Raw genomic sequence first — 25,645 nt, forward strand, 5'->3', positions numbered from 1 at the left:
TTTCTCTATGGTTTAACGTTCTTCAAACGAAGATATTTTAACGTACGACAACCAACTACTGTATGACGTTTCAGTTTGTATTTATAAAAACTTTGCTTCTACATTACAAATGATTACTAATATCATTTGGTAGACTAGAAACGCTGCAACAGCAAACTGCAAATTCTTATCTTTTCTTTTGTTCTGTTAAAAGGATCTTGCATGTTCAGAAACCAGCGCAGCAGCATGTAGTTTGTTCCAGATTAAAAAATAAGCCTTTTTTGTTCCTTGAAGCATGCGCCGAAGACATGGTCTCCTTTACCTCCTATAAGACATCGCCATGGCGACCGCTGCACCCCCGCCCCCCCCGTTCGGGTTTCCCCTGGTGGTTCTATTGTCCGGGTGCGTTCAAGTGAAATATAGATGAACACGCGCTTCTGGCCATTACTGGTAGGGGGTGTTTCTTTTGGATATTTCATGTATTTGCATATCCGTACTTTCTGTAGGCCGTTAGAAAAGAAGGGAAAGCCCAACAGCTTTCGAATCTCAGTGAGTGACGTTTATGTATTTAAGCCTTGGGCAACCTTCGAATAAACCATTAAATGGTAAATAACTAAAATAATGACAAGGCAACCGGGGCCGCAGTAATTAGAGTTTTGTGTTTTTCCTAACTGGAAATTCTAAGAGGAACAAAACACTATCATTCAAAAGCTTTGTTTTAGTAGGTTCTTCGCTTCATAGATAGTGTATTTTTGTGGAAGAAATTTCAACTAGTTATTTTATATGTTGCAATGGTTTCCATCCGCCTGGCTTTAAAATTTAAACGTACAAATTCACTGAATGTATAACAATGCATTCTTTAAAGTTGCGTCTTACTGTTTGCCTACCTCTCATTTATGGAAAAAACTGAGGGGGTGTGGTATGGAGTGTAGCTGCGCATGCGCCGGCGCTCCGCTCATCCGGGGATCTGCCATTGAGACTGTTGGTAAGGAGGCGGGAAATGGCGTCTGAAGGAGCAACGCCAGAGCGGACGGACGATCTCTGAACGGAGCTAGCCAAAGGCAGCGTGAGACAGCGGCCGCTCCCCACCCCCGCTTCGTCACTATCACTGCGGCCACCAGCGGTCGGGCAAGGGCAGCCACCTCGGAGAGAAGACACTGCGGCTCCTGGCGACCGGGTGAGCGCAGGAATTCCCGCGGCTTTTCGGTGTGAGGGATTGTGGGTGTCATACGAGCGGCTACATGTTGACTCCGGCGAGCTAACGGCGGCGCTGCGCCTGGACGGTGCCCCTAATAGCGCGTCACTCACGGCGTTTTAAATACGGCCGCGCTCTATACATTTTAGCTCGGTGATTAACCAGTTCGCTAACGAAATAGCCCCGGCCGCTCAGCCTGTCCCGCTCTGGGTGACCTGCCGCAGGCAGCTGTCTCACAGGTAGCTGATGTAGAGCGGTGACGCTGGCTTATTAGTTAGAATTAGCTGCCCGGTTAATAGACTGTGGTTTATATGCTCCCACCCGAATTTAGCTAACTAGTTATCACCTGTTTCGCGGCTTTTTATCTTAAGCTGAAGGTTTACTGTAAGGCTTAAACCGTGCGGCGAAAGGGTTCGCCGGTCATTGTAAGCTGTCCGGTAATTGGGTCGTTTTTATTTACATACCTGTTCGAATCGCGTTAAACTCATTCAGGCGGGTTATTTTTAAAGGTCACGGCCTGTTTTCTTACCATCCGCCCGGGCTGGAGTCTGAAACCCAGCTTGTTTCCCCGTTGCCGCCCGCCCGCTTTTGGCTTTTGCGGCGCGCTGTGGTGTCTCTGCGGGAAGCCGCGCTAGCTGAGCGGGCCGCCTTGCGTGCAGCCCTCGCCAGCGAACTCGCGGTGCCGCGGTCACCAGGTTTGTCGCGGCGCTGAACTGATGGTCCGCAGCCGTGATCCGATCCGGGGGCGTAGCTCATCGCCTCGGCCCCGCCGTGCGGAAACTTAAATAGCCTACTTGCTCTCAAGTACTGAAACGTTTTTTTTTTTAATCTTCACGTTTAATTTTGATTTCAGAATGTGAATATTTTGTTATCTGGGTCGTTAACACTGCTTTCCTCATGTGTAGTGGTGATAGATTGGCTGTTAGTGGTAGTCTTGTGTCATGCATCAATAATAAAGCCTATTACCCTCGTGTGTGTGTGTGTGTGTGTGTGTGTGTGTGTGTGTTAGTTGTGTGGGGTTTTTCTTAGCATCCATTCGTTTCAGTTTACTGCTAAAATTAGCGGTGCTAATGGTTCCGTCTTGTAAACAAAACATATTGTCTGAAAAAGCAGCTTTCACCATTTAAGTGCGATCAATCAGACCCTGAAACGTGTTGTTGCGGGAACAACTGCCCTTTATCTCGATATAAAGTGAAGTTGCAATCACGAAGGTAGGTGTAGCTTTGAGTATGGACGGGCCGGCCAGCAACCTCCTGTTCGGTGGGGTGACGGTAAGCAGTATACCGTTAGTCACCGAGAAGTCCTTTTGTGGTTTGAAGCTCACTCCGCCCTGGGAATGAATGCTATATGTTACCAGGAACGGAAAAGTCTGATGGCCATCGATGATAAACAACATAAGGGTTACAGTTTTTGTGAGCAGCCCATTAACAGTGCCGCGACTGCACGGATACATGTTTAGGAATAAGGGCGAACACTGCGTGCATCCTACCTTTAAATCGACCATAGACCGACTAAACCACTGGAATGAGAGCCGTTCAGTATTGCCACAGCTTTGTTGAAGTCTCGCTAGTTGCTGGTGCAACAGAAGCAATTTAAAATAATCGAAGCAGCCGCCAGTTGCTCAAAAGACGCTTTTCGCTCTACTATTGCTCTGACGTTCAGACAACGGTGTAGGTGACAGATTTGGCCGCAGCATCTCTCATGGTTATACGGTCATTCCCCTCGGGCAGCCTGGCCCTGGCGCTGACCCACGCTCTCCTCCCACATTCCGAAGGCAATTTTGAGGGCTGCTACTTCCAGATGTATCTTGGACCTATTCAGTGCTGCGGATGAGCATTCTGAGTTCCATATTTTAATATAGTAGGTGATTTTACTAATGGAACTGAACGATAAGTTTATAATTTTGTTAATCCAAATTCACGAGCTATACTGTCTGTGACTATTCAGATGCAGTGTGGTGGTAGTTGATGTATCTACATCTCTGAATGGTGCAAAGTATGATGCTGCACTGTTTGAGAGCAGCCCAATTTAAGATCAAGTTATCCAAATAAAATGAAGCTTGTTTGGGAAAACTCGAATTGCCCTTGTTATATTAATCTGATCCTGGTGTGGATTTCACAGAAACTGAACAGAAGCATAAGCTAGAGTGTGTGTGTGTGTGTGTGTGTGTGTGTGGGGGGGGGGGGGGTGCTCCGTGCATCCTATCACTTTTAATATGAAATAAGCAGGGCTAACTTAATACGAAGCACACCTCTAAGAAGCATAATTATTGGTCTGAATTAGATGTATTCAGTTACAGGTGCTTACCTTTAATTCAGTCAAATATCTATGTAAACTAAACTTCAACCCTATTATTCACTGGGATGACTTTTTAGATTACAGGATCTGTGCAACACTGACTGAATGTTCTGAGTATATGTGCTTCTCGGGCCCCTGTGCAAGTGAGCTGGTTTGGGCTTTCTGCACCTAGCAGCTGAGTGTTACTTCTGCCCCCCTGAAATCAATCAAAAAGCACTGACTGATATTCTCTGAAAGTGATGTGTATGGAAATGCTGAAAACCGTCGAAGGTCTCGCCAAGGGCAGTGCAGTAGCAGAGATGTGATGCAGGATGTTTGTGCTCAAACTGAAGGCTCCGTTACTGTGCTGGACATAGGTGGCAGAGTCTCTGCCTGGTGACACCTTTGTTTATTGATTTGTGTTTTGTTTGGGCTGAGCATTTGAAAAAGTCACTATTTGGCATCTGATTTTTGTATATTTTTTTTTTTGCAGTTTTGTCAATTTAATTTTTGAAAGGATCTGTAATGCGCAAACTGCATATATAATTAACTCTAGTGAACTATGTATTAAAATGTGAATTTTTGTTTTTAGTCATAAATGCAGTATATTTAAGGTTCTTTTTCAAGCTGTGCATTATTATATCTTATGTTGGTTGTACATTAATTTTGATTAGTTGAGGATATCAAAGCTGGATGCCTTATTAGAAACCACACCAAGCTTTTGAACCTGCAGCCTTCTGTCTGCTTACTAACCACGTTATTACAATAGTTTGCCATTATTTTTTTTGTGTTTTCTCTTGGTTTTCCCAAAACGTTTTCTGAAGTAGTCCTCTGAAGTGGTGGATTAGTTATTGCCCTGGCTACTTGCAGTGCAGGCAGATTTCTGGGATATAGGAATTGCATCGTTTGCCTTGCTGTATCCCTGTAATCGCCACACCCTCCTTCCCTTTCAGTAATACATTTATAACAGCTGCTTGTAATTTTAGACAGATCCACTGGTAATGTTTGTGAGGGGGTTAATGTGTAGCCAAAGCATAGGTACAAAGTTGCTTTTATAATTTGTGTATTTTTCCTATGCTGATTTAAGTAAGCAGACAGGTGTAGATTTTGGGCAATGCTGTGTGTGTGTGTGTGTGTGTGTGGAGCATTGAGTGAGTCATGCTTTGTTGCTGGTAAAAAATATGCAGAAGCTGGAACAACAAAGCTGCTGCCAGCCACAGTCACTGCAGCCAGATGTGGCGTGTGCTGCTGCCTGCCACAGTCACTGCAGCCTGATGTGGCGCGTGCTGCTGCCTGCCACAGTCACTGCAGCCTGATGTGGCGCGTGCTGCTGCCTGCCACAGTCACTGCAGCCTGATGTGGCGTGTGCTGCTGCCTGCCACAGTCACTGCAGCCTGATGTGGCGCATGCTTTTCCTTGGTGTTAGCGCACTCTTGTCTGGCCTTGTGTAAGTTGTGGCTCCTGCAATGTAACATTGTGATGTTTACTGTGCCAGGAAACATTTGTAATATTTTATTTTGATGGGTCTGTAGGCCTATACCTAACCTGGATTGGTCCTTGTGGTGGTGTTCCAAAGATCTCCAGTAGATTAGTGTTATGTCTTTTATGTTTTTAGTAGTTTTTTCTTTAGGGTCCTACCTTTTATTAAACCTGCTAGCAAGGATTGTTTGTATCCTGTTGTTGGGTGTCTAGTTTGTCTACTTTTCTGCAGCAATTTTGTCAAGTACCTAGTTTTACCGTTGTCTTTTGTATGTGTGCTTTTCAGTCTGAGAATGGTCTTGATAAATGCCGACATTGCTTATTGGGTCACAGGATCTAATGTGAAGTAAGGTTTTACAACTCATTCTTAGTGGGAGAAGTACATCTGTCTGATTGCATTGTTTGGATTGATGAGCCATGGGTTTATATATGGAAACTGCTGTCCTTTTTTCAATTGCTGCCGTTCACCCATTCTGAAAGCTGAGTGATTATTAGGGTATGTGATTATGATAAAATGTACAGGATGGCAAAATGTGTCCAGTAGGCAGCAAAAATGCAGAAGGAATGGAATGGGAACTCTGAGTTTTTTCAGCAGCTTGAGAATTGCATTTTTTCGAGATGTTTGAAACTGATCAAACAAACATTACTGTTCTCGGGGGGGAATAAATGGACATTAGTCATGTACACAACTTTGTCAAGGTGTCCCAGAGTGTTTGAATGAAACGGTGAATCTGATAGGCACTGAGCATGTCTGAACATATTTCAGCCAGTGTTACATAAGATGCACAATGGGCATTGGCAGTGCTTCTGCTTTCCTGGCTGCAGCTTCAGCTCCAGAGGCTGAAATGGAACCTCAGCAACCCCTGCTCCTCTTCATTGACTGGCTTTTCCTCAGAGCAGGAGCCTCCAAACCAACTGCAGACTAATGTAATTTCTTGGAAGATCTGGTGTCTTATTTTTCATATATAGCCTCAAAAGCTGTCACGATTAAACTTCATTACTTTTTTTTTTAGCATCGATTTAAAATTTGCCTTCTCATTTACTTAACAATATGAGGAATTTGGGCAGTAGTGGAACCCTCGGTTCTGTAGGAGCACTTCATTTTATAGCGTGATTGCGATGCAACTACATCTTGAAAGAAAACATTCAGGTTTGATGGACTGGCCCAGTAATCCAAGGTTAGCCATAGATTACTATGCTGTGTGTCCTTTAGCTTCTTGAGGACTAAAACGAAGGCTAGCCCCATGAGTTGGCCACATTATCTAGCCCAATATGGTTTTTGTGAATTTGTGTGTGCTGAGTAGGGCTGAACGAAATTGGGAAAAGTGTTCATTGTGATATTTTAAATTTTTGGGATACTCTGATATTTATGAAACCAATAAAGGGTTGAAAATGTACCTAAAATCAACTACAGTCAAATAGAATTTACTAATAGAATCAGTCAAAAAAGCTGATGTTGCTGCTGTCGGTTGTGCCAACGGACACACAGCAGTACTGACATCACTTCCTTTTGCTCAACATATTTTATTACGGTGCTGATGAACTTGAAGAAAAAAAATTCCGTGATATACTGTGAAACCGCCAGAATTTTTTTTTAAATACTGTGAAGCACATTTTTGGTCACGCCACCCACCACTTGGACTTATCTATTAGCACCATCTAAGACGCAATGTTGCATTAGAGTTTTCAGTGTGGCAATTAAATCTTTAAACTTTTTTAAATATTAAAGTTGTCGGGTGTTTTTTTTTTTTTTATTTTAAGGGTGGTAGTGCTGACCATGGCCTGAAAAAGTTTGCAAAACTTCTTTGTGAAATATCTGACTGCGTCCCTGATTTTTGTACCTCGCACGCCTCTGCATGGTGTAGCACTGCACTTTGTGGCATATTTTGCGACATGCTCACTTTTGTACCACTTCATTTCATGACATTTGTATGACGCAAGCTAATCCCGTTAATCCTTCTTTACATAACATCAGGTGCATTTTACTGACTGCTTTTGACTAATCTGCGCCAGCTCTGAACTGGACATTAAGCCAGCTGCTCCCATGCTGGATTCTTTATGTTCTCTGTCTGTTTAATAAATGCTCCGCATAACACTTGCACATGTCTGAGTGCTGTTTTTATGGGTCTGGTTAGGTACCCTAGTCAGGGTGGGGTGACTGTATCTGTCCTGGCAGTGCAGGGTGAACCAAGTGTATAACCAAATACCATGTCGAATTGTAAATTAATATAACAGATATGGGATATTTTAGGTAATAGTGTTGATCCAAAAACTGGAAGTAGACACCTGGAGATAATGTTTAAAATGACAAGCAAAGAGAATGTTTTGTCCCAACAGAAGTGCTGATTATAAATCTGGAGGTTGGTTGTTCAGCTTTCTGCTGCTGCCTGAACCGTAATCTGTATTGGAAAGTCAGGCTGCAACCCTCATTCTGCCGTTATTACCCTCCTTCAGAAGTACCAAGTGTTTAAGCGGAAGAAAACTGGGCCAGGGTTTGTGATGGGTACTGGGTGCACTGGTTAGTGAGATTTTCTGCAGAGGAAATGGCTTCGAGTGCAGCCACCTGTTTTAGCTGCGGTGTCTGGGTGTGCCCTTTGATAGTCAGCCTTGTCTGCATAGTTTTTGCTGTAGGTCTTCCTGGTCTTCTGCATCTGTTAATTTAGTCTGATTATCCTAGTCTGAAGATGTTGATTTTATAATTGTAGTGGCTCTCCCTCCGTTTTTATTACTGTGGGTATTTTGGTCGTCACCATAACTTGCTGGTTTTTATGTCTGATCCTGTACCCCCTTCCTTTCCTGATTTAATTTTTTTTCTTTCCTCTCTCTTCTGTCTTTCCCACCTTCTTAGGCTTACATGTGACACTTAAGACAATGAGGCTGAGAATACGCAAGCCTTCTCAGCAGGTGGGCCTCACCCATGCGCCAAGGCCGTCCCAGCCCCCCCGGACCAAGCGGAGACACTCGGAGGTGGAGGCGTGCACGGCAGCTGTGGGGCGGCGAGAGGACGACGCAGGGCTCTTCTCCTCCATCAGGAACTTCATTAGAGGCACTGCAGTCAAGGTATCTCAGTGATTCCCTTCCCCCAGAGTGGCTCTTGGCTTCCCTGCTTGTGTAGTGTGTAACACCTGTCCAGCTGTCTGATCTTAATCTATAGTTTAGGAGCCTTGATGTTTGTTTCACCAGAACTGTAACACCTTTAAGGCTTCTGCTAAGGGACGACAGTCTATAAGGAGCCGGCGCTGTGCAAGGGATGTGTAATCGCTGTGGGCTTGCTGTCAGATTAGCTAAAATAATGAGAGCTTTTGTTTTCTCACCAGTTAAATTATTACCATATTCCCAAAAGACAGTGGATTTGCTCAGTGAGTGCTGTAAGCCGATATGCAAATTGCTCTTTCCTGCTGCTTCCTTTGAATACTGCCTTTTGCCTGAAAATCAATGCCATTGTCTCTGTAGTCCATGCAACCATCCAAAAGTTGGAGTGAATTTGTTTAAAGGCTAACGTTGCCCCAGAATTCAATATTTTCGGAAGACCCGTGTTTCTGGGGCGTGTCTGGAAAAATAATTTTTGGTCTGATTTTGTTTGGCCGTGCCTCATGTTATGTGTGTGTGTGTGTGTGTGTGTGTGTGTGTGTGTGTGTGTGTGTGTGTGTGTGTGTGTGTGTGTGTACTGTAGGAAAAAATGTCAGTTGGTGGGGTTCTTGGTAGACAGCGGGGGGAGCATCAAGGATGGCCATAGGTTTTGTTAGTGGGTACATGCTGGTAGAGAATAAAACACAAATTCAGTTCTCTTGACACAAGGAGCCATATGACTCACGCCGGCATTGCTGTGAGTTTTCCATGTGCCAATGGAACGATAAATTTGAAAGGGCTCTTATAAATGAAGGCGGCCTGTTGTGCATTTCTAAATAACCTTTCCTTAGTTTAACACCACCTTACTCATGGCACAGAGTGTGTGTTAAGGGTACTTGGACAGAAGTATGAGCAGAAAATCACTTAATATGTGCTTGTATCTTATCAATAGCTTAATGGCCATAAATGTACATTAGCTCAGGTGGTTGTGTACCATTCTGACATCATTAGGTGTTAGTGTTCATTAATGAGCTTAATAGAGCAAAGCTGTAGTCATGGCAGAAGTGAAGCTTAGGAATCCATGCTGGGTGGAATCGCTGTCTGCTGTCTGCTGTCAGGCACCAGCACTTTCAGCTCTCCTCCTGCTGGCTACTTTATTGGTTCCTGTGGGGTTATAACCAGGCAGTGATACAGCACACAGGATGCTTCCTCGTGTTCAGGTGAACATTGCTTTGATCTTCAGGTAGTTCAGGAGAACCCTCCAAAGAGGAGCCGAATCGACTGCAGTGTGGATGACAGTCTGATTACGTCCACCCCTCAGCCGCAGGGCCTTTCCAGCAAGGCCGTACGCAGAGCCCGCAGGAGGAACCCTCTCAACGGCGGTGAGTCAGTTTCTCTGGGTGCCGAGCCTTAGTCAGGACCCCCCCCCATCTAGAACAACCCAAGTATTGCTGCAGTTTTTTTGATATCCTCCCTCTCTCCTGCATTAAGCCTTTTCAGATTCGGGCAGTGATAAGCTGTCATCCTTCCTGTTCTCTTTTGGTCTCTGTTTGAATGTTGAGGTTATAATTCAGTTCTTCAGATAAATTCTTGACTTTGTCTGGTTTAAATGATTTAAATGTTCCCTTTTTAAGCAGATGCCAAGGACCATTACACGGGCAAGCTTGGAAAGCCCAATGGGAAGCTGGAGGCGCGGGCAGAGGTGGCTGGTAGCCCACCCCGCACCACCCTGCTGGGGACCATCTTCTCCCCAGTTTTTAACTACTTCTCACCAGCAAGCAAGAATGGTAAATGGCATGTGCTGGGCTGGTTTTTAGGGTGCTTTGTCTAGGATGCTCGGAGAAACGTTATGAAACGCGGCTTTGGAAGTCTCTCTAATCTGAGTTACTGCTTTGGTTACCTTATTTACTTAACTGATTGTCATCTTGATAAACTGTATATGTTTTCCATGGACCCTCTTGGGGTTTGAACCACTTTGGTGTTGGTAACCGTTTTATTGCAGCTGACTGCCCTCTTATCCCCCCCAACCCCTGCCATGTGTATTGCCTGCGCCTGTAGGAACGTCGGGTTCCGATTCACCTGGTCAGGCAGTGGAAGCGGAGGAGATCGTGAAGCAGCTGGACATGGAGCAGGTGGAGGAGACACCTACCAGCACAGCCACATCCACAGAGAGAGCCTGCATCCCTTTCTACCCCAGCAGCCAGCCACCCGGCTCTGAGGCCCCCACTGAGGATGGGGAGATCGTCACAGATGCTGATCTGCCTCCTCTCACAGGTACCTTCCGGCGGATCTTCTTGGTTCTAATATTTTTAGCCGCTTAAGAGCTGCCCCAATCCCACGGCCTCTCTGCTGTCGCACTCAGCCCCAGGTGCTACTCCAGATCCCAGCTACTCTGCGGTCCTTCCCACCATGCCAGCAGAGGGCGCCTACGAGGAGGACTGGGAGGTATTTGACCCGTAAGTATGACTTGCACTCCCAAGTTAAACAAGCGCTGAAACGCTCGGCAAGCTAGTCTTGACCTATGACCTTTTGTGCATCTTTTGTGTCTTGTGTTACAGTCCTTCGGATTGTACCACTTGATTTGATAATCATGGGGGCAAGCGACCCTGCCAAAGCACATGACCTAAAGATACCAACAAATATTGATAGGAGAAATGAGGCTTCAGAACCCACGGTGGGTGGGATTATTTTGCACCCTCAATTACCTGTCAAACCAGCTGGTTTAACCCACTTCCCCCTGGTTACTTTGTTCTGATTGCGTTAAACCAGTCTGATTGACAGCTCTCCGAATCCCCTCTTACTGGGAGCGTCCGCGCCCAGTTTTTTCCACCCCTGCTAACTGTGGTGTCTGTGTGTTACCTACTGACTAATGTGCTCTCATTGGCCCTGCAGGTATTTCTTTATCAAACACGTACCCCCGCTGTCGGAGGAGCAGATGACCCGCAAGCCGGCGCTCCCGTTGAAAACCCGCAGCACGCCAGAGTTCTCCCTCGTCCTGGACCTGGTGAGCTCTTGGTCCCCTTACTAAGGCTTTGCTTTGGATTTGAAAGGATGGAGTTGATCCTATTGTGGAACCCTTGACTCTTTTAAGCATTATTTGTAAAGTTCAAGCTCACTTACCGGATGAGCTGTTTTTGGTAATAGTTTTTTTTTTTTTGTATTAAATTAGCATTATGCCCCTCAGATAACATCCTTTGGTTTAATTAGTAATGTTGCAGCTGTTTTTAGAAAATTGAAGTGGAGCACTCAAAGGAGCAAATGTGCTCAGAGTACTGAAATGTCAAACCGTGTGACATGGAGATAATCATTTAAACACTGTTCTGCAGTATCGAGTAGCTCAATCTCTCTGTGACTGACACTGGACCGTTAAGTTTGACTCATCTGGCATGTGTAGCCACATCTTCTGCAGTCCCCCCCCGGCCCCCCCCAGTATCATCACAGCTGTGGCCTGACGCGTACATTCACATTGAAACTGCTGTGGCTGATGTAGTTTACTGCCTTGTTTGGTAATTTGGGTCCAAGTAAAGACTGAGCGTAATCTGTGTGTTTTATTGCCTCTTCTATCTAAATGCTGATGTAGAGCAGTCTTGATGAATTTGTCATTTGATCCCCTCACTAAATCTTGGTCTTTTCCATAGCAGAACAATAGTCTCTTAGTGATAATGCTTTGTTCCCTTGTATATCTGCAATATCTTCTTTGTCAGGACGAAACACTGGTTCATTGCAGTTTGAATGAGCTTGAAGATGCAGCACTTACATTTCCTGTTCTCTTTCAAGACGTCATATATCAGGTAAGAGACACTTTCCTAACAGTTACAACTTGACTGGTGTTGTTGACATCAAGCACCACTAGAGGTCCTACTTTTGCCACTGTTTGTAAAGTGTTTGGAGGAATGAGTCATCCAACCCTGGAATGGCAGGACTATCATGCACTATTAAACAATAGTAACCCTTTGGTTAATACTTGATTCCTGTTAGATTGAACTAGTTCTGCCTGCCATCAGTTTTTTTTGCATCTTTGTTCTTTTTAGTTTGTTTTTCATGTTTCTGCGGTCACCCTTGTTAACTCGATGCACCGATGAGCTAGTTGCCAGCATGTGCATGTGTAATAGACACAAAACTGCTTGACTGGGGTGGTTACCCCTCCCCTAACAGCAGAGCCGACCTGTCTTCATTTTTGCAGGTCTATGTTCGATTGAGGCCATTCTTTCGAGAGTTCCTTGAGCGCATGTCTCAGATTTATGAGGTATGGGATCCCTGTCTTTTGCCGAAGTTGGTGTGTCTGATCACATTGGCCAATGTGTATCTGAACAGTGCTCTAAGGGCACTAATGTGTGTCATTGGGACATTTGGTGTGTCCACAGATCATCCTTTTTACTGCCTCCAAGAAAGTTTATGCAGATAAACTGCTCAATATCCTGGATCCCAAAAAACAGCTTGTCAGGTAGGTTAAAGTGCTTCCGCCAGTTTTGTGTTTGTCTAGTTACTATCTCGTAACATGGCGACATGTGGTACACAACCATGTCATTTTTTGGATTTTTTTTCCTGCTTGGATCAGTAGGTTTTACATTTGTATGAGGACACTGTGATGGCAGTTTTATTGCATGATTAGGTTCCGGGGTAGAGTCCTAATTAGTAATTATATCCTTCAGCCTGCATGCGCGTCTGTGCAGAGGGATATAGTTACAGTAAAGACTTTGATTGGTGGTAGAGTGCATGTTAAGTCTTCAGGAGTGTCTGGTTCTCTGTTATGGATGCCTTGTGTTATTGATCAGGTTCTCTAGATTTAGGAATACTTGATGTTTGTTTTTTTTCAGGCACAGGTTATTTCGTGAACATTGTGTGTGTGTACAAGGGAACTACATAAAGGATCTGAATATTCTTGGGAGAGATCTGTCAAAGACCATCATAATTGACAATTCACCACAAGCCTTCGCTTATCAGGTTAGATGTTCCGTCTCATGTCTAGTTCTCATGCTGAAGCTCAGATGTTTAGTATTTGTCCAGCGTAATAATCTTGGTTACTCCCTGTACTTCCATGTCATAAACAGCTCTCCAATGGGATACCCATCGAAAGCTGGTTTATGGATAAGAATGACAACGAGCTTTTGAAGCTGGTTCCTTTCTTGGAAAAACTTGTGGAACTGGTACGTGTGAACTCCCGATTATTTGGGCGCATGGCTGGAGTACAGCCATTACGAATCCTCTTCCTAATCTATAGATTCAGAGTGAGCTCGATCGTCAGGGCAGACAGTTGTTTGAAAAGCACTTCAGATGGGGCCTGCTTTAGGTGAAACTCCTGCGGTCCTGGTCATTAATCCGCTCTTCCTGTCTCGCAGAACGAGGACGTGCGGCCCCACGTACGCGAGCGGTTTCGCTTGCATGACCTGCTGCCTCCAGACTGAGCTCTGAACCAAGGAAACTATGGAAACGACCAAACATCTCCATACACAGACTCTACTGCTCCTCGGATTACAACATTCAGCGTTGCCATTACTGTTGACATTTTTAGTTTTTTTCCCTTTTTTCCTTTTAAAGCCCCTCATTGCTTTTAAAATGGTTATTGTAAAAATAAATTTAAAGTTTTTGAAGTGACATCTATGGTAAAGTTTAAGTATACATACAGTACAGATATACATATATACATACCTATTTTATATATAATATATATTCTCACACACATTCTATATGTAGGCAAGGAGGGTCCTTTTTCTTTAGAGTGGTTGTTCTCGCCTGGTGGCCGCTAGGGTTTGAGCGGAGCAGCACTCAGATGCTGCTCTGGCCCCCACATGGAGGAAACCTGACATGCTGCACAGGAGATGAACTGCCCCCACTGACTGGTGCCCCCGCACTGGGACCATCTTTGTTTGTCTCACGGACTCCTTTTAGCTACGTTGGCCAGTAAAGCAAGATGTGCATCCTTTACTCTGAGGGTTAACAGGACAAAGGCTTTCATGAAGCATTTCCCTCCGTTTTGTGTGTCTGTTGGTCCCCTGTTCTCCACCCCACCTCTGTGCATCTGCCCTTGCTGGGGGTGGGGCGCCCATGGCTTAATGCATGCATCTCTTGTAATGTTTCATTCATTTTGCTTTTCTTGGGGCTTCTCCTCCTTGTTCCTGCAGATTTTGTGTCCCTTTTTATTTTTACCTGTTTTTGTCCCCCCCCCCCCCCCCCCCCCAGGTGGTTCTTCAATTTGAACAAGATGGAAATGTCAAAAAAGGAACAGGTCTGCACTTTTGGGGCCTAGGGCAGTTTGAGTTTATGCAGCTGAGAGCTGTGATGTCATTATGCATGTAACATTTTCTGTACAACCCCCAACCCCCAGTGCTTCTTATGAAATGTGATGTGGTGCTGATACTGCCTCTCACTGGCTAGCTGGCGTACTGCAGAGGAGTGGGGTGTAAGGTTTGGAGTGGTTTAGCAGCTGTAAGCAGGACCAAGCACTTAGAATGTGTGGCCTGCCTTGTTCTTTCTGCAGGCTGTGACCAGGCAGGGCAGTGTGTTTCACTGAGCTGTCAGCAGCAGGTTTCCATCTGAGGTCCATGTGTTCCTGCACACCCCTCTCAAAAGGCACACATGTCGTGGGGAGGAGGGTCTATTATTGTCCCTGCATTGGTGTGAGCTTGGGGCTTGGGCCTTGGTTGAATGCCGGCCTGCAATGCCCAGTCAGCCAGCTTTCCAGGAGCCCAACCTCCCATATCTGGTTGTACGTCAAAGTCACTCCCAGCTAATCCTTTGGGGAGATCCACGGAGACAATCGAGTCCCCAGATAGCTGAGTTAGGTTAGAGGTGCTGTGCTGAGCCGAAGGGTTACACAAGTTGGTCCTTTTTGATTTCCTCTCCTTTTAGTTTGCTTTGGGAACCTTGTTCTGGGGGCAGGGTGAGCAGTTTGTACCTGTCCTGGTGATGGCTGTTGGGAGGCATTATGGAGGAAATGAGAACAGCTTGTCATTTTTTTTTTTTCCCTCCATCCTTCAAAACCTAAGAATGTATGTTTGTCTTTTGGGGGACCTTGTGAAAACTGCCCACTTTTGGGCTGAAAGAAGAAATTGGCACCAGCAATTCTGTGTGTTTAAATTGTGTAAATCCAAACAATTGTAATACTTGGGTATGGGACGGCTTTCTTTAATGCATTTAAATGCTCCTTGGACGCTTATCTTCAAGTGCAGCACACCAAAATGTCCAGTGAAACCAACATCTTAAATGTCTTTCTGAAAGAGTTTGCTCACTTGGATGGTTTTCCCTGGAGAAGAGGGAGACCAGTGGGCTGAGATGCTTCTCTAATGGGGAGAGAGTCTTTTGTATGATTATCAAAAAGCAGTGTGTAATCAGTGTGGCAGAACTGAAAAAAAAAAACGGCGCAGTGTCAGATGTACAACCAGTTACTTATATATGTATACTAGCAGTTCTCTTGTATAAAGACATGCAACTTCATTTTTAAGAGTCCTTAAAGGAAGATCTTTAAGAAACATTTTAATTTTTGTATTTTTTGATTTCAAGAGGCATGTTATGTCTACTTTTAAAGTGTATTAATGAAGATTTTAACTTTACATCAGGTCAAGTGTTTTTCTTACTATATTATCTGTGTATGTAGTTATAGTTAGGACTGTGTCACTCAACTGTAAAAATACAGCATGTAGAAAATGAGCCTGTTTTATGGGAAGATTCTTCATTAAATTTATCATGGCAGTTTTTCTGCAGGAATACTGTCTCAGGAGTTTTTAATTTTCTGTGTGCATGTGTCTCTGATATCAACCCCCCCCCCCCCCCCCAACTCACCCTTATTCTCCCTCCAACTATTTCCTCAAAGTTGGCAGCCTTGTTGATAAGCAGTTCTAGTCTAAAAAAATGTATGGAACAAAATGTTGCTGTTTTTCATGTTTTAACTTTGAATCTACCGTAAACAATCGTGCTGGTTCCGTAGCAGGAGTTTTGTCTACCCTTGATGTCCTTTGCTGTGTCACTTGGATACATCCTGTTTTCATAACTTGTAGTTTTCTGCTGTGGCGTTATGGCTTATTTGACATGGAGAAAACGTAACATTTGCATCTGTCTCTGTGTGCCCGAGACTTTTATGATTATTGGTACTTTTCTGACTGATTTATATTTGCGATTGCAGGGAGCCAACGATTGCTGTTCGTAAGTAAAACATACAGGCAGCAATACGACTTCCGTTTTTGTATGTATTTCCTGCACACAATTTCTCGTGACATGCATTACCTTTCTGAAAAAATATGTATCCCTTAATGCCTACAAACTAAAGATCACAAAATGATTCTACAGTTTCACGTAGTGTTACGAAACTAATAGCATAGAGCAGTGGTTCCTGGGGCACTACATGGTGACCCCCCCCCCCAAATCCATATTTTTATTTCTTCGTTACACTTAGCTCAAGTAATTGCCCGTATGGTCAGGTTGGGGACCTTGTAATGGTGCAGTGCGTTGCTGCAGCCACCACACAGCTAAACACCTTGGGATCCCAGTTGGCGATTCCCCCAGGCAGACACACGGTCCAGTCCCACCCTCCGGAAATGGCCATCGATCTGCCGCGGCCAGGTGTTACGTGGGTGTCCCCTCGGCCTGGTCCAGCCACTTGGGTCCCCAGCAATGAGGATCCTGTGAGCCGGCTCACCCTCAGGGAAATGCGCCAAATGGCCGTAGTGCCATAACTGACGCTCCCTCACAATGCAGGTAATGTGCCTCATTATAAAGTGCTTCATTCGGGACTCCTCTAGCAACCATTCATTCCACACAAAGTCAATCCAGCGGTACCCAAGGATTCTCCGAAGAGACACAGTACTGAAGGAGTCCAGTGTTTGTCTCAGCTCACTGGGTAACGTCCATGTCTCACAGCCATACAGCAAGACAGGGAGCACCAGGACTCTAAAGATTTGAACCTTCGTCCTCTTGCAAAGATATTGGAACCACCACACACCCCTTTCCAGTGATCTCATGACCCCCCCATGTTCTCCCAATCCATCTACTGACTTCATAGGAAGGGTCATCAGAGGCATGAATGTTGCTGCCGGGTTAAGTGAACCTGTCGACATTCTCTCCGCAAACAAACACTGCTGAACCATTAAGACTGGCTAAAATATTTTGAATTAATGTGATGAATCAAAATGTATTTTCCTAGAGAATTAATCCCAGACGGTGGCGAATAACTTCTATCAAACTATCAGCTCTATGCGTGATCAACAGGCCATGGGAAACTGCAAATATATCACATAAACCTTCAAAATAAGCATCATCTGAGTCAGACACCTACATCATTAAAGAAAAGTAACTGCCTTCGTTTTTCCGTTTCCAAAATCAGCCTTGGGGGTAGGACTAGACGTTGTAACAACTGCAAAGTTGTTGGTTGTGTCCCCCACTAAACTTCACTTTCCACTTGGTGGTTTCATGCGGCTGGTGCCTTACTGTGGTAAAGCTCCTCTCACATAGGAGATCTGAATCATTGGCCATTTGGCTACAAGGGTCCATCATACTCCTTTACCTGCTTTCAGTCCCCCTACTAAGAATTTTTTTTTGGCCTGAATTTTATCTTTAAATAATCATAAGAATTGAAAAACTATGTGAAGCAGAATTTAGTTTGTGAACCATTGCTGCAAATAAAATAACGATTTATTGCGGGCTGGATCATGCTAGGCCTGCACCTGTTTAATTGGCTTTAGGAACTGAGCCGCCCGGGAAGTGGCCGCATCTGGCTCAGGGTCCCGTTTTGGCGCAACCTCGCGCTCCCGTTAGTGTTTCTGATTAGCGGGGTGTAAGTTACCGTCAGGACACCGAGGAACCAGCGCGACGCATGAATTTTTCAGCGCCGGCGGCTGTGTTTGTTGGCGAAATCCGTTCTGTGTATTTCACGGCTCCTCATTCGTACCCATTTTCTGCCGCTGCTCTTAATTAGGTTGTTGCCATGGGATAGAGTGGCCAGCGGACACTTTAGCCGCGGCGGATACGATGCACAGGCGGGCGGGCGGAGATGCTCTGGCCGCTTAACGTTGTTTGTCAGTGGGGTCGCCGTTTTAGCGTCAGGAATGGTTACCGAAGGAGAATTCCGGGATTTAGTGCTCTTTTGTTTTAATGCATATTTTGAATGACTGGCTTTGTCAAGTTATATTACACCGCATAAATTCATATCTAAATAGAAGTATAATTTGACATTTATCGTACAATTTTCTTGTTTAGAGGGTAGAATGCCACAAAGAATATTTTCTGTACTTTTTACGCTGAACACTCTTTTTGGTAAGTATATTTTTCCTCAGTTATAAATTTCACCCGTCAGCAACTAAATAATGTAACGTTGAGTTATCATAATTTTTGCGATTTTATTCCTGGTATCATGTCCATTATTTGATGTTTTATCACAACCCTAGTATTTGATAATGTTTTTATTTTTATATTAGCCTATGTTTCTTACGTGGTGCGTGGTTTTATGCTTCCTAGCTGGAAATAAATGCTCTTTCCGATTGTCCGTCTGCCTTCGCCCAGGAATCGCGTGCAGTCAGTCCGAGTCCAGCAGCGCTTCCAGCCCCGTTACAGTGACCAGGGGCGGCAACACGAGCAGCCCGGATAAAAGTGACTATGAAGAAAGTCTCCAAGAGTGTGTAAAGAAAATGCTACTTTTATCCGATAGTGGCGAAGGGGGGACGCCATCGGGCTCTAACCACAAAGATCAAACGGCATCCCGGCTGCGGTCGGATAACGTGCTGGACATCACCGATCTGTCCGTTTATTACAGCGCCTTGAACGGCCTATTAGCCTTTTATGGAGGGTTTTTAACAAAAGATTTCCTGAATGAGTTACCGAAAACGCTGGTGTGCATTTTGTCAGGTGGAGAGGAGTGCGGCGTGGAAGCGGAGTCCACGAAAAGTTTCATGACTCAGATGGAGACTCATGTGCGCTCGCTCCTCTCGTCGCTGAAAAGTCACACATGTCTGTCCTCGTCTTCCAGCGACAGGAATTCATATACATCAGCCTTTCAAAGTGTCTTTCAGATCGGAGCTTCGGCAATGACACAGTTAGTCTCTATTCAGGAATTCTTCATGTCCTCTTTGGTTTACATGCCCAAATACCTGTCTGAGTACCTGCTGGCCGGCTGGCGTGTCTTCACTGACCTGACCTTCCCCCCTTTAGTCAAATACCTTTCCGGCGTTGTCGTCAAATATGTCCAAACCCCTATAGACTATGTAAAAATCGGATTACAGTTCTTCATTAAAATCCCCGTTTTAAACCAAAGTGGACAATGTTATCAAGGTACGTTAATCGTGTCTTATGTATGCAAAGTATATTAACAGTGAAATACTTAAAACTGGTACTTTGTCATATATATGTTTTTGTTACCTAGGTTAGGTCACCTTTCAATTTCAATGATGCTTATTTTATTCTTTTTGTATTCAGGGGATTTGAAGCAGCTAATAATGTGGTGAGTCCTTGTTTATATCTAGGCTACTGCATGCATTTATAACGTTACAAACCTTGTAAAACATTTATTGTGACATTCTGCGGTGGATTCCAAACATTTAATGCAATATAGAAAACACCTACCGTGTTCTCAAAACATTACATTGTGTATCAAAGTTTTCTATAACTGGAAATTATGATATAGCTAACTTTATGATGAAATATTCCAAACAGCAATTTGAGTATATGTTTTTTTTAATTTCATTTTAAAATAATATGTTGCTAATATGTGTTAGAAACAAATTCTCTTTTGATTGCTTTTCTGCTTAATCACTTGGTCACTGAGTGAACTATATGTTTTATTCAGGGGAATGAATCACAACGTGAGCTGGTCCTTTGGCGAGTCACTCATGGATATTTTCCTGACACCGGAACCAGCTCCTTGCAGCTACATGAGCTTTGGATGCCATGGTGCGCCTAGCGCTCCTTCAGCCCGGACACTGGCCACAGAGATCCCCGCTCCCCTACTGGACTGTGACCAGCATCACATCTCCAGCCTCAATGAAACTTTCTGCTCCGAGTTCCTCTCCCTGGGGCTACAGAAACCGACTGTGCTCTTCTCCTTCTGTAAGGCGATGAGTGTGCTCAACGCCACCCAGATGGACTGGACCTGGAGGAATGGGTGTCGTTTAATTCGCTCGCTGCTGTCACCCTTTTTGAATGAGTCTGGTTGTGCTGGGGCTGCCCCCTTCCAGCCACAAGGAGTCAGGTCACCCCTCAGCCTGAGCCTGCTGTTATGTGATTACAAGAACTGGACCAGTATGAATCGTGTGGACCCAGCCTTGGTAACCTTGTGCAGTGACAATGACAGGACAGAATTTATCCGTGTGGTGTGTCACACTGTCAGCCTTATGCATCTTCTGGTTGGAGACACTAACAACGCCTGGGTATGGAATTTCTGTTCCAACTTTTCAGATGCCAATGTGATAAACCTTTATTGTACCTATGAGACCTGGCGACTAAATATGGTGGATGTCTCCCTTGTTTCATTCTGCTGGAACATGGACCGGCATCGCCTGGAGAGACTGCTCTGCGATGACGTGGATTTTTACATGCGTTTTTTCTCCGAGACGCAGAACGCCTGGCTGTCCCTCAGCTGTGAAAATCTGGAGCCACCCATATCAATGGACATCGCCGCCCTAGTGGCTGGGACCTGTCGCTACTCAGATTGGAGAAAACCAGCCCTGGTACCTGGAGATGTGCTCCAGTTGTGTGTCCAACACGACGAGCTCGGCTTTGTCCAGGCCATTTGCTCAAATTCCACTTTCCTGACAACGTTGCTGCAAAATAAGATGAACTCATGGGTGGGGGATCTCTGCAAGGTGGCCCTTAGCTCCGTGATCATGGGTTCCCCCACTGTCCTGGGCATCAAAGACTGGTGCAACTACCGAGAGTGGGCAGTGAAAGCGGTGGATCCCTCAGTGGTCGGCTTCTGCTGGCAGTATGACCAGATCAGCTTCCACAAAAACGTGTGCTGCATCATGCCCATTTATGAGAAGCTCATTCTTGTGTCGGGGAATGAGTGGCTGACATCGGTGTGCTCTGACCTTGAGATGGTGGATGTGTTGCCGCAGGTTTGCCGCTATGATGACTGGGGCACCCCGACGATAGTAGACATGACTGACCTGGCCCTCTGCGCGGAACTTGATTCCCAGAACTTCACTCAGAGAGTTTGTGCCAACGCCACCGTACTGAGGAACCTGCTGGCCAACCTGGATAATACCTGGCTGCTGCAACACTGCAGCAACCACTCGGGCGGGAACAGTCCGGCTGGTGCTGGGGAAGACCTGCTAGGGTTCCGGCCCGCTGAGCAGTGTCAGTACCACAGCTGGACCGTGGCTCTCCCAGACGCGGCCCTACTGGCCCTGTGCTGGGATTACGACCAGGCTAACTTTGTGTCCACCATCTGCAGTGACGCCCTGCTGCTCTCCCAGTTGAGCCAGGAGCCGTACAGTGTGTGGGTTGCCACAATCTGCCCCACTTACACGAATAACACCCACGGTAACAGCACAGCCTCCAGCTCCTGCCTGGCCAGGGACTTTGTCAAGCGACTGAACTGGTCCTGCAGCACAGATTTCACTGCGGCCTGTCGCCCGGGGGCTGCCCAGGCTCTGGGCCTGCAGCTGGTGCTGCGCTGCAGTGTGGAGGCCCTGCAGCCGCAGCTGAAAAAGCTCTTGACCGGGGAGGTTTCCTCTCTGGTGGCTCAGGCCACCACACAGCTGGTTCTCCTGCTGCTGGCCCTGGAGGAGAGGCAGATGACCTCACTGCACGTCACCGAAAACATCCGGCTCAGCGTGCTGCAGTCTGTCGTCCGCTACCTGGACCGCGAGATGGACTTTAACAACAAGAGAGTGCTGCTTCAGTGCTTTGGGGTGACGAGCCATTCAGTCGCATCAACTCATTCTTCACTCAAAATTATTGCACATCATATGAATTAATTGAGAGTTTAGAAACCGAGCACACATTTTTGAGTCAGCATATATATATTTTTGAAGCATACGAAACAAACTAGATGAATTATAATTACCATTGACTGCATACAGAGCTGACTGATGCCAGTTTCAGTCATTATAAGCATATAAGCCCATTGCCTTTATGATTATAGGATTACAGTGGTGCAGCCCCCAGCAGGGCATGTCATTAGTCATGATGCATTTGATGCTTGTGTATTATTTAAATTTGTATTGTCGCTTTGCTGGTTTTAATGATTTGGTGTGTTTATGGTGTGTGTGTGTGACACAGAGGGTGCTGACCAGCCTCATACAGACCGGCAGAGATGTGACTACTGATGACTACTTTCATATCAAGGTCAGAAAAGCTGCCAGTTTCTTCCCACACCGAAAGGTTCCTGTTCTGGTTCCTGTGCTCATTGTTCATCAGTGCACACCTGTGGTTGCTGGTTTTACCGTGTATTTCCTCTATGTGTGATGTAGTGTGTTTATTTTCAGGAGTATTTCCGCATCCCCCCGGCCAGTCTGAGATCCGTGCTCAGCGCTGTGGACGTCATGACAGTCAGGCAGATCCTGCTGTACTACAGCAGGAACCAAGACACCCTGCAGGCGAGCTGAATGTTCATTCAAAATCCTCCCAGGTTTCCTGCCGTACAGAAAGTGTCTCACGGTTTTCTCTCCCCGGCTGTCTCTCACTCCACCCCAGGCCTCTACAGACTACCTGCAGAGCATGGTCTCCATCTTCTTCCAGACTCATCTGGCTGGAGACTCAAGCCTTTTCCCTGACCTGGTGCCCCTGCTGGACGCAGCCAGACCTGCGGACATCCTCGCTCTGCCGGCGCTGCAGGACAAGGCGAACGTGTGAGTTCAGTAACTCCCAAGCAGGACCCAGGCATGTTAGACAAAAAAAAATGCCGGGCTGAGTTAAATATTAATTAACGATACTGACGTCTGCAGTAAAGCAACACCTAATTAATTTTGGTGTTGCTTGCTAGATAAATAATTGGCGACTGATATTGCCTACTGGTTATCAAAGCTAGTGATGGTTTAATTAACCATCACAGCACAACTCATGACTTTGCAAATGATTATAAAAGACCACAAATGCTTAATCATTTTGTTCTTCTCATGAGCTCAAGCTATTCTTGGCTCTCCTGGTGAAAATGTCTGCAGGCTGCAGACGATCAACACCCAGATCGGCAGCCTCTCCCTGGAGCAGCGCAGAGCATTCGGAAAGTGGTTTAGTCAATCTCTCAGCTTCCTGAACATGACAGCCGCGGGCCCGTCTCTCATCACGGACATCGGTAACCTGATAACCTATCTGCCATTCTCCAGCTTCCAGCACCTCTCACCTGCTCAGGTAACAGCTGCAACACCTCCTGGGGAAACTGAACACGCTCTGAATGACCGAGAGCAAAGGCTCGCAGCAGTCAAACGGATCTATTGTTAAGGCTGCATCCTCGCCACGTGTTCAATAAACAAACAGCGACAAAGCCCAGTTCTTTCATCAGAGATTGAAACTATATATTAAAACATCACCCTATCAGCGCACAGTACAGCAGTTACATAAAAGCATGCAACATGCAAAGGATGTAAATTTTCATTAACACAGTGTCCCTCTCTCTTGGAGTTAATAACTAATAGATTTGCTGGGGTGTGGTTCTGGGTCCAATATTCAGCTGCTGGACGGGTTGGACGTCTTACTGATAAACCCACTGAGTCCCCTTCAGGAGCAATTTGTGGCTCAGACCATTTTAGGAATGTTCACAAACCTAACAGCAGACGACTTCCGAAGGTTGGTGTGTCATCCTGCTTAGTCCAAAATGGGTTTGACCCCCGGTTTGATTGGGTTTTTTTTTTTGCGTGTTTTCTCTGTAGTGACTCGTGTGTTTCTCTGAAGTAACATGCGTGTTTTCTCTGTAATGACTCGTGTGTATTCTCTGTAGTGACACGTGTGTATTCTCTGTAGTGACACGTGTGTATTCTCTGTAGTGACTCATGTGTTTTCTCTGTAGTGACTCGTGTGTTTTCTCTGTAGTGACTCGTGGCATCTCCAGGCTTTAATGAACTAAGCTGGGTGTTCAGAGCATCTGTTTTCACTGCGAGTTACACCGATTTGTTTCATGATGTGTTTCCCAGGTTGGGGGACCTGACGTGTCTCGCACGCCCAAAGGACCTGCTGGTGTACAGGAATTCGGAGGCCTTCGGGGTGATCCAGGAGAACGTGCGGAGATGCGTGAGCCAGGGACTCAAAGTGCCTAGTGACATGGTGAGCTTTGGAGTAACCAGGCGCTTGGGACATGTCATCTTTTACCGTGTGGTTTGCCTAACATTGCTGCTGCGGAGCAGTTTTGTAGCTTCAATGTTAATGTCTTAATTAATTAATATGCTAATGTTGTGCTTCATTAAAACATAAATGGACTGGGGCTGTAAAGTACAAGCAGTGCTTTGGTCTTCAGAAAAGTCTAGAATTCTTGAGATCCAAAAGCAGAATTTTTTCAGAAGAGGATATTCGAGACATTGTAGTTTTATTTTATTTTATTTTATTTTATAATCTAAATAACCTGAAGTATCAAAGTATCATAACTGCTGAAGTTCCAGATTTTACAAAAAGCAAAATAACAATGTGAGCAGTGTTCAGAACACATTCAGGCACACAAATACAGAATCTTTTTCTAGATTTCAGTCATAAGTCAGACTTTCCCATTTTGCAGTGGTATGTGCTGTTGCTTTTACTTCACGTATGTGTAATGGCACCTGTGTTTGTGCCTTTCTTACTCTGTAGGTCTCTGGCTTATTCCTGAACAGCACTGAGCTGCAGGAGCCAGCTTCTCTGAGCCCTGAGCGCATCAGACAGCTGGCTGTCTTCCTGCCCTGGCTGGGCGCCGGCTTCCTCAAGCAGCTCAGCCCCTCGCAGCTCTACCCTGTGCTGCCTGAGCTGGCCGCTGTGCCCTTCACGCCTGTACAGGTGCCCAGCATTGGCTCCATACCTGTATGCGCAGTCCACATGCGCAGTATGCTTAGTGGTGCGGTTCAGCTGTCCGGCTTCCCGGCAGCATGAGAGGATGGGGGTCGGGGTTCGTGAGACAGATGTTATATGGCTGAGGGGGAGGTCTTCAGGGCACGTCAGGTGGAAAGCTTGTGTGATGGAGGGGAAACATGACACAGAGGGCTGCAGTGAGAGTGAAAGGTGCAGGACCCCTTTGATTAAAGCAGCGTGACTGACCCCCAGCTCCTCCTCTCTCCTGGCTCAGCTGAGTGCTCCCATATGCCGTCAGGGAATATCGTCTTTTTATTGATAGCCCAGTGGTCTGACTGCACCCCGGCCTCATTAAGCTTACAGATAGCTAGAGCGTCCTCACCGTTTACTCCAGACTCATAAAATCGATTCTCTCTCTTCCTCCTAGGCGCGAGAAATCGTGGACAAGGTGCTGTCTAATAAGAGTGTAAGTCTTGTCATATAGAGCATGTTAGTTCTGAAATATCAGGTCACAGTTTGACAGCAGGAAACTGGTAGCTGCTGGAAAACACACTGGTGTGCCGCAAACTCCCAGATGGACTCCAGCCCAGTCCCCGCGTGCACAGCAGGCCGCACGAGGAAGATTTATGGCTGTGCCTGAGATTGTGTAGCCAAGAGCCAAGTACAACATGGAGTATTGCTAACACTTAATGAGGACATCAAGTTTCAGTGTGCTTGATATATCATTTTTTACATGTAAGCGAAAGGTATTTC

At 45.7% G+C, this 25,645-nt stretch overlaps 1 protein-coding gene across 2 annotated transcripts; it reads left to right on the plus strand.

Moving 5' to 3' along the window:
* The first annotated feature begins 943 nt into the window (after positions 1-943).
* Positions 944-15,703, plus strand: LOC111845613 (CTD small phosphatase-like protein 2-A). Of its 2 annotated transcripts, none has more exons than XM_023815151.2 (13): positions 944-1,156; positions 7,779-7,990; positions 9,243-9,381; positions 9,634-9,786; positions 10,058-10,273; positions 10,362-10,455; positions 10,892-11,003; positions 11,704-11,790; positions 12,183-12,245; positions 12,364-12,443; positions 12,817-12,943; positions 13,051-13,146; positions 13,339-15,703. In XM_023815151.2, the coding sequence occupies exons 2-13, from the start codon at positions 7,802-7,804 to the stop codon at positions 13,402-13,404; spliced, it is 1,422 nt and encodes a 473-aa protein (XP_023670919.1). In that variant the 5' UTR covers positions 944-1,156; positions 7,779-7,801; the 3' UTR covers positions 13,405-15,703. The 2 variants fall into 2 exon arrangements, with proteins under 2 accessions (XP_023670919.1, XP_023670920.1); XM_023815152.2 differs by having other exon boundaries at positions 947-1,156; positions 9,637-9,786.
* Positions 15,704-25,645: the final 9,942 nt, after the last annotated feature.

The sequence above is a fragment of the Paramormyrops kingsleyae genome, chromosome 11 (genome assembly GCF_048594095.1).
Source record: "Paramormyrops kingsleyae isolate MSU_618 chromosome 11, PKINGS_0.4, whole genome shotgun sequence".
Classification (NCBI taxonomy): Eukaryota; Metazoa; Chordata; class Actinopteri; order Osteoglossiformes; family Mormyridae; genus Paramormyrops; species Paramormyrops kingsleyae.

Excerpts from the sequence above, each read along its gene's own strand:
- LOC111845613 (XM_023815151.2), top strand. The coding sequence starts at position 7,802 with ATGAGGCTGAGAATACGCAAGCCTTCTCAGCAGGTGGGCCTCACCCAT. Across the intron at positions 9,787-10,057 it reads CTCACCAGCAAGCAAGAATG|GAACGTCGGGTTCCGATTCA; the intron begins GTAAATGGCATG and ends CTGCGCCTGTAG. Across the intron at positions 13,147-13,338 it reads TGGAAAAACTTGTGGAACTG|AACGAGGACGTGCGGCCCCA; the intron begins GTACGTGTGAAC and ends CCTGTCTCGCAG.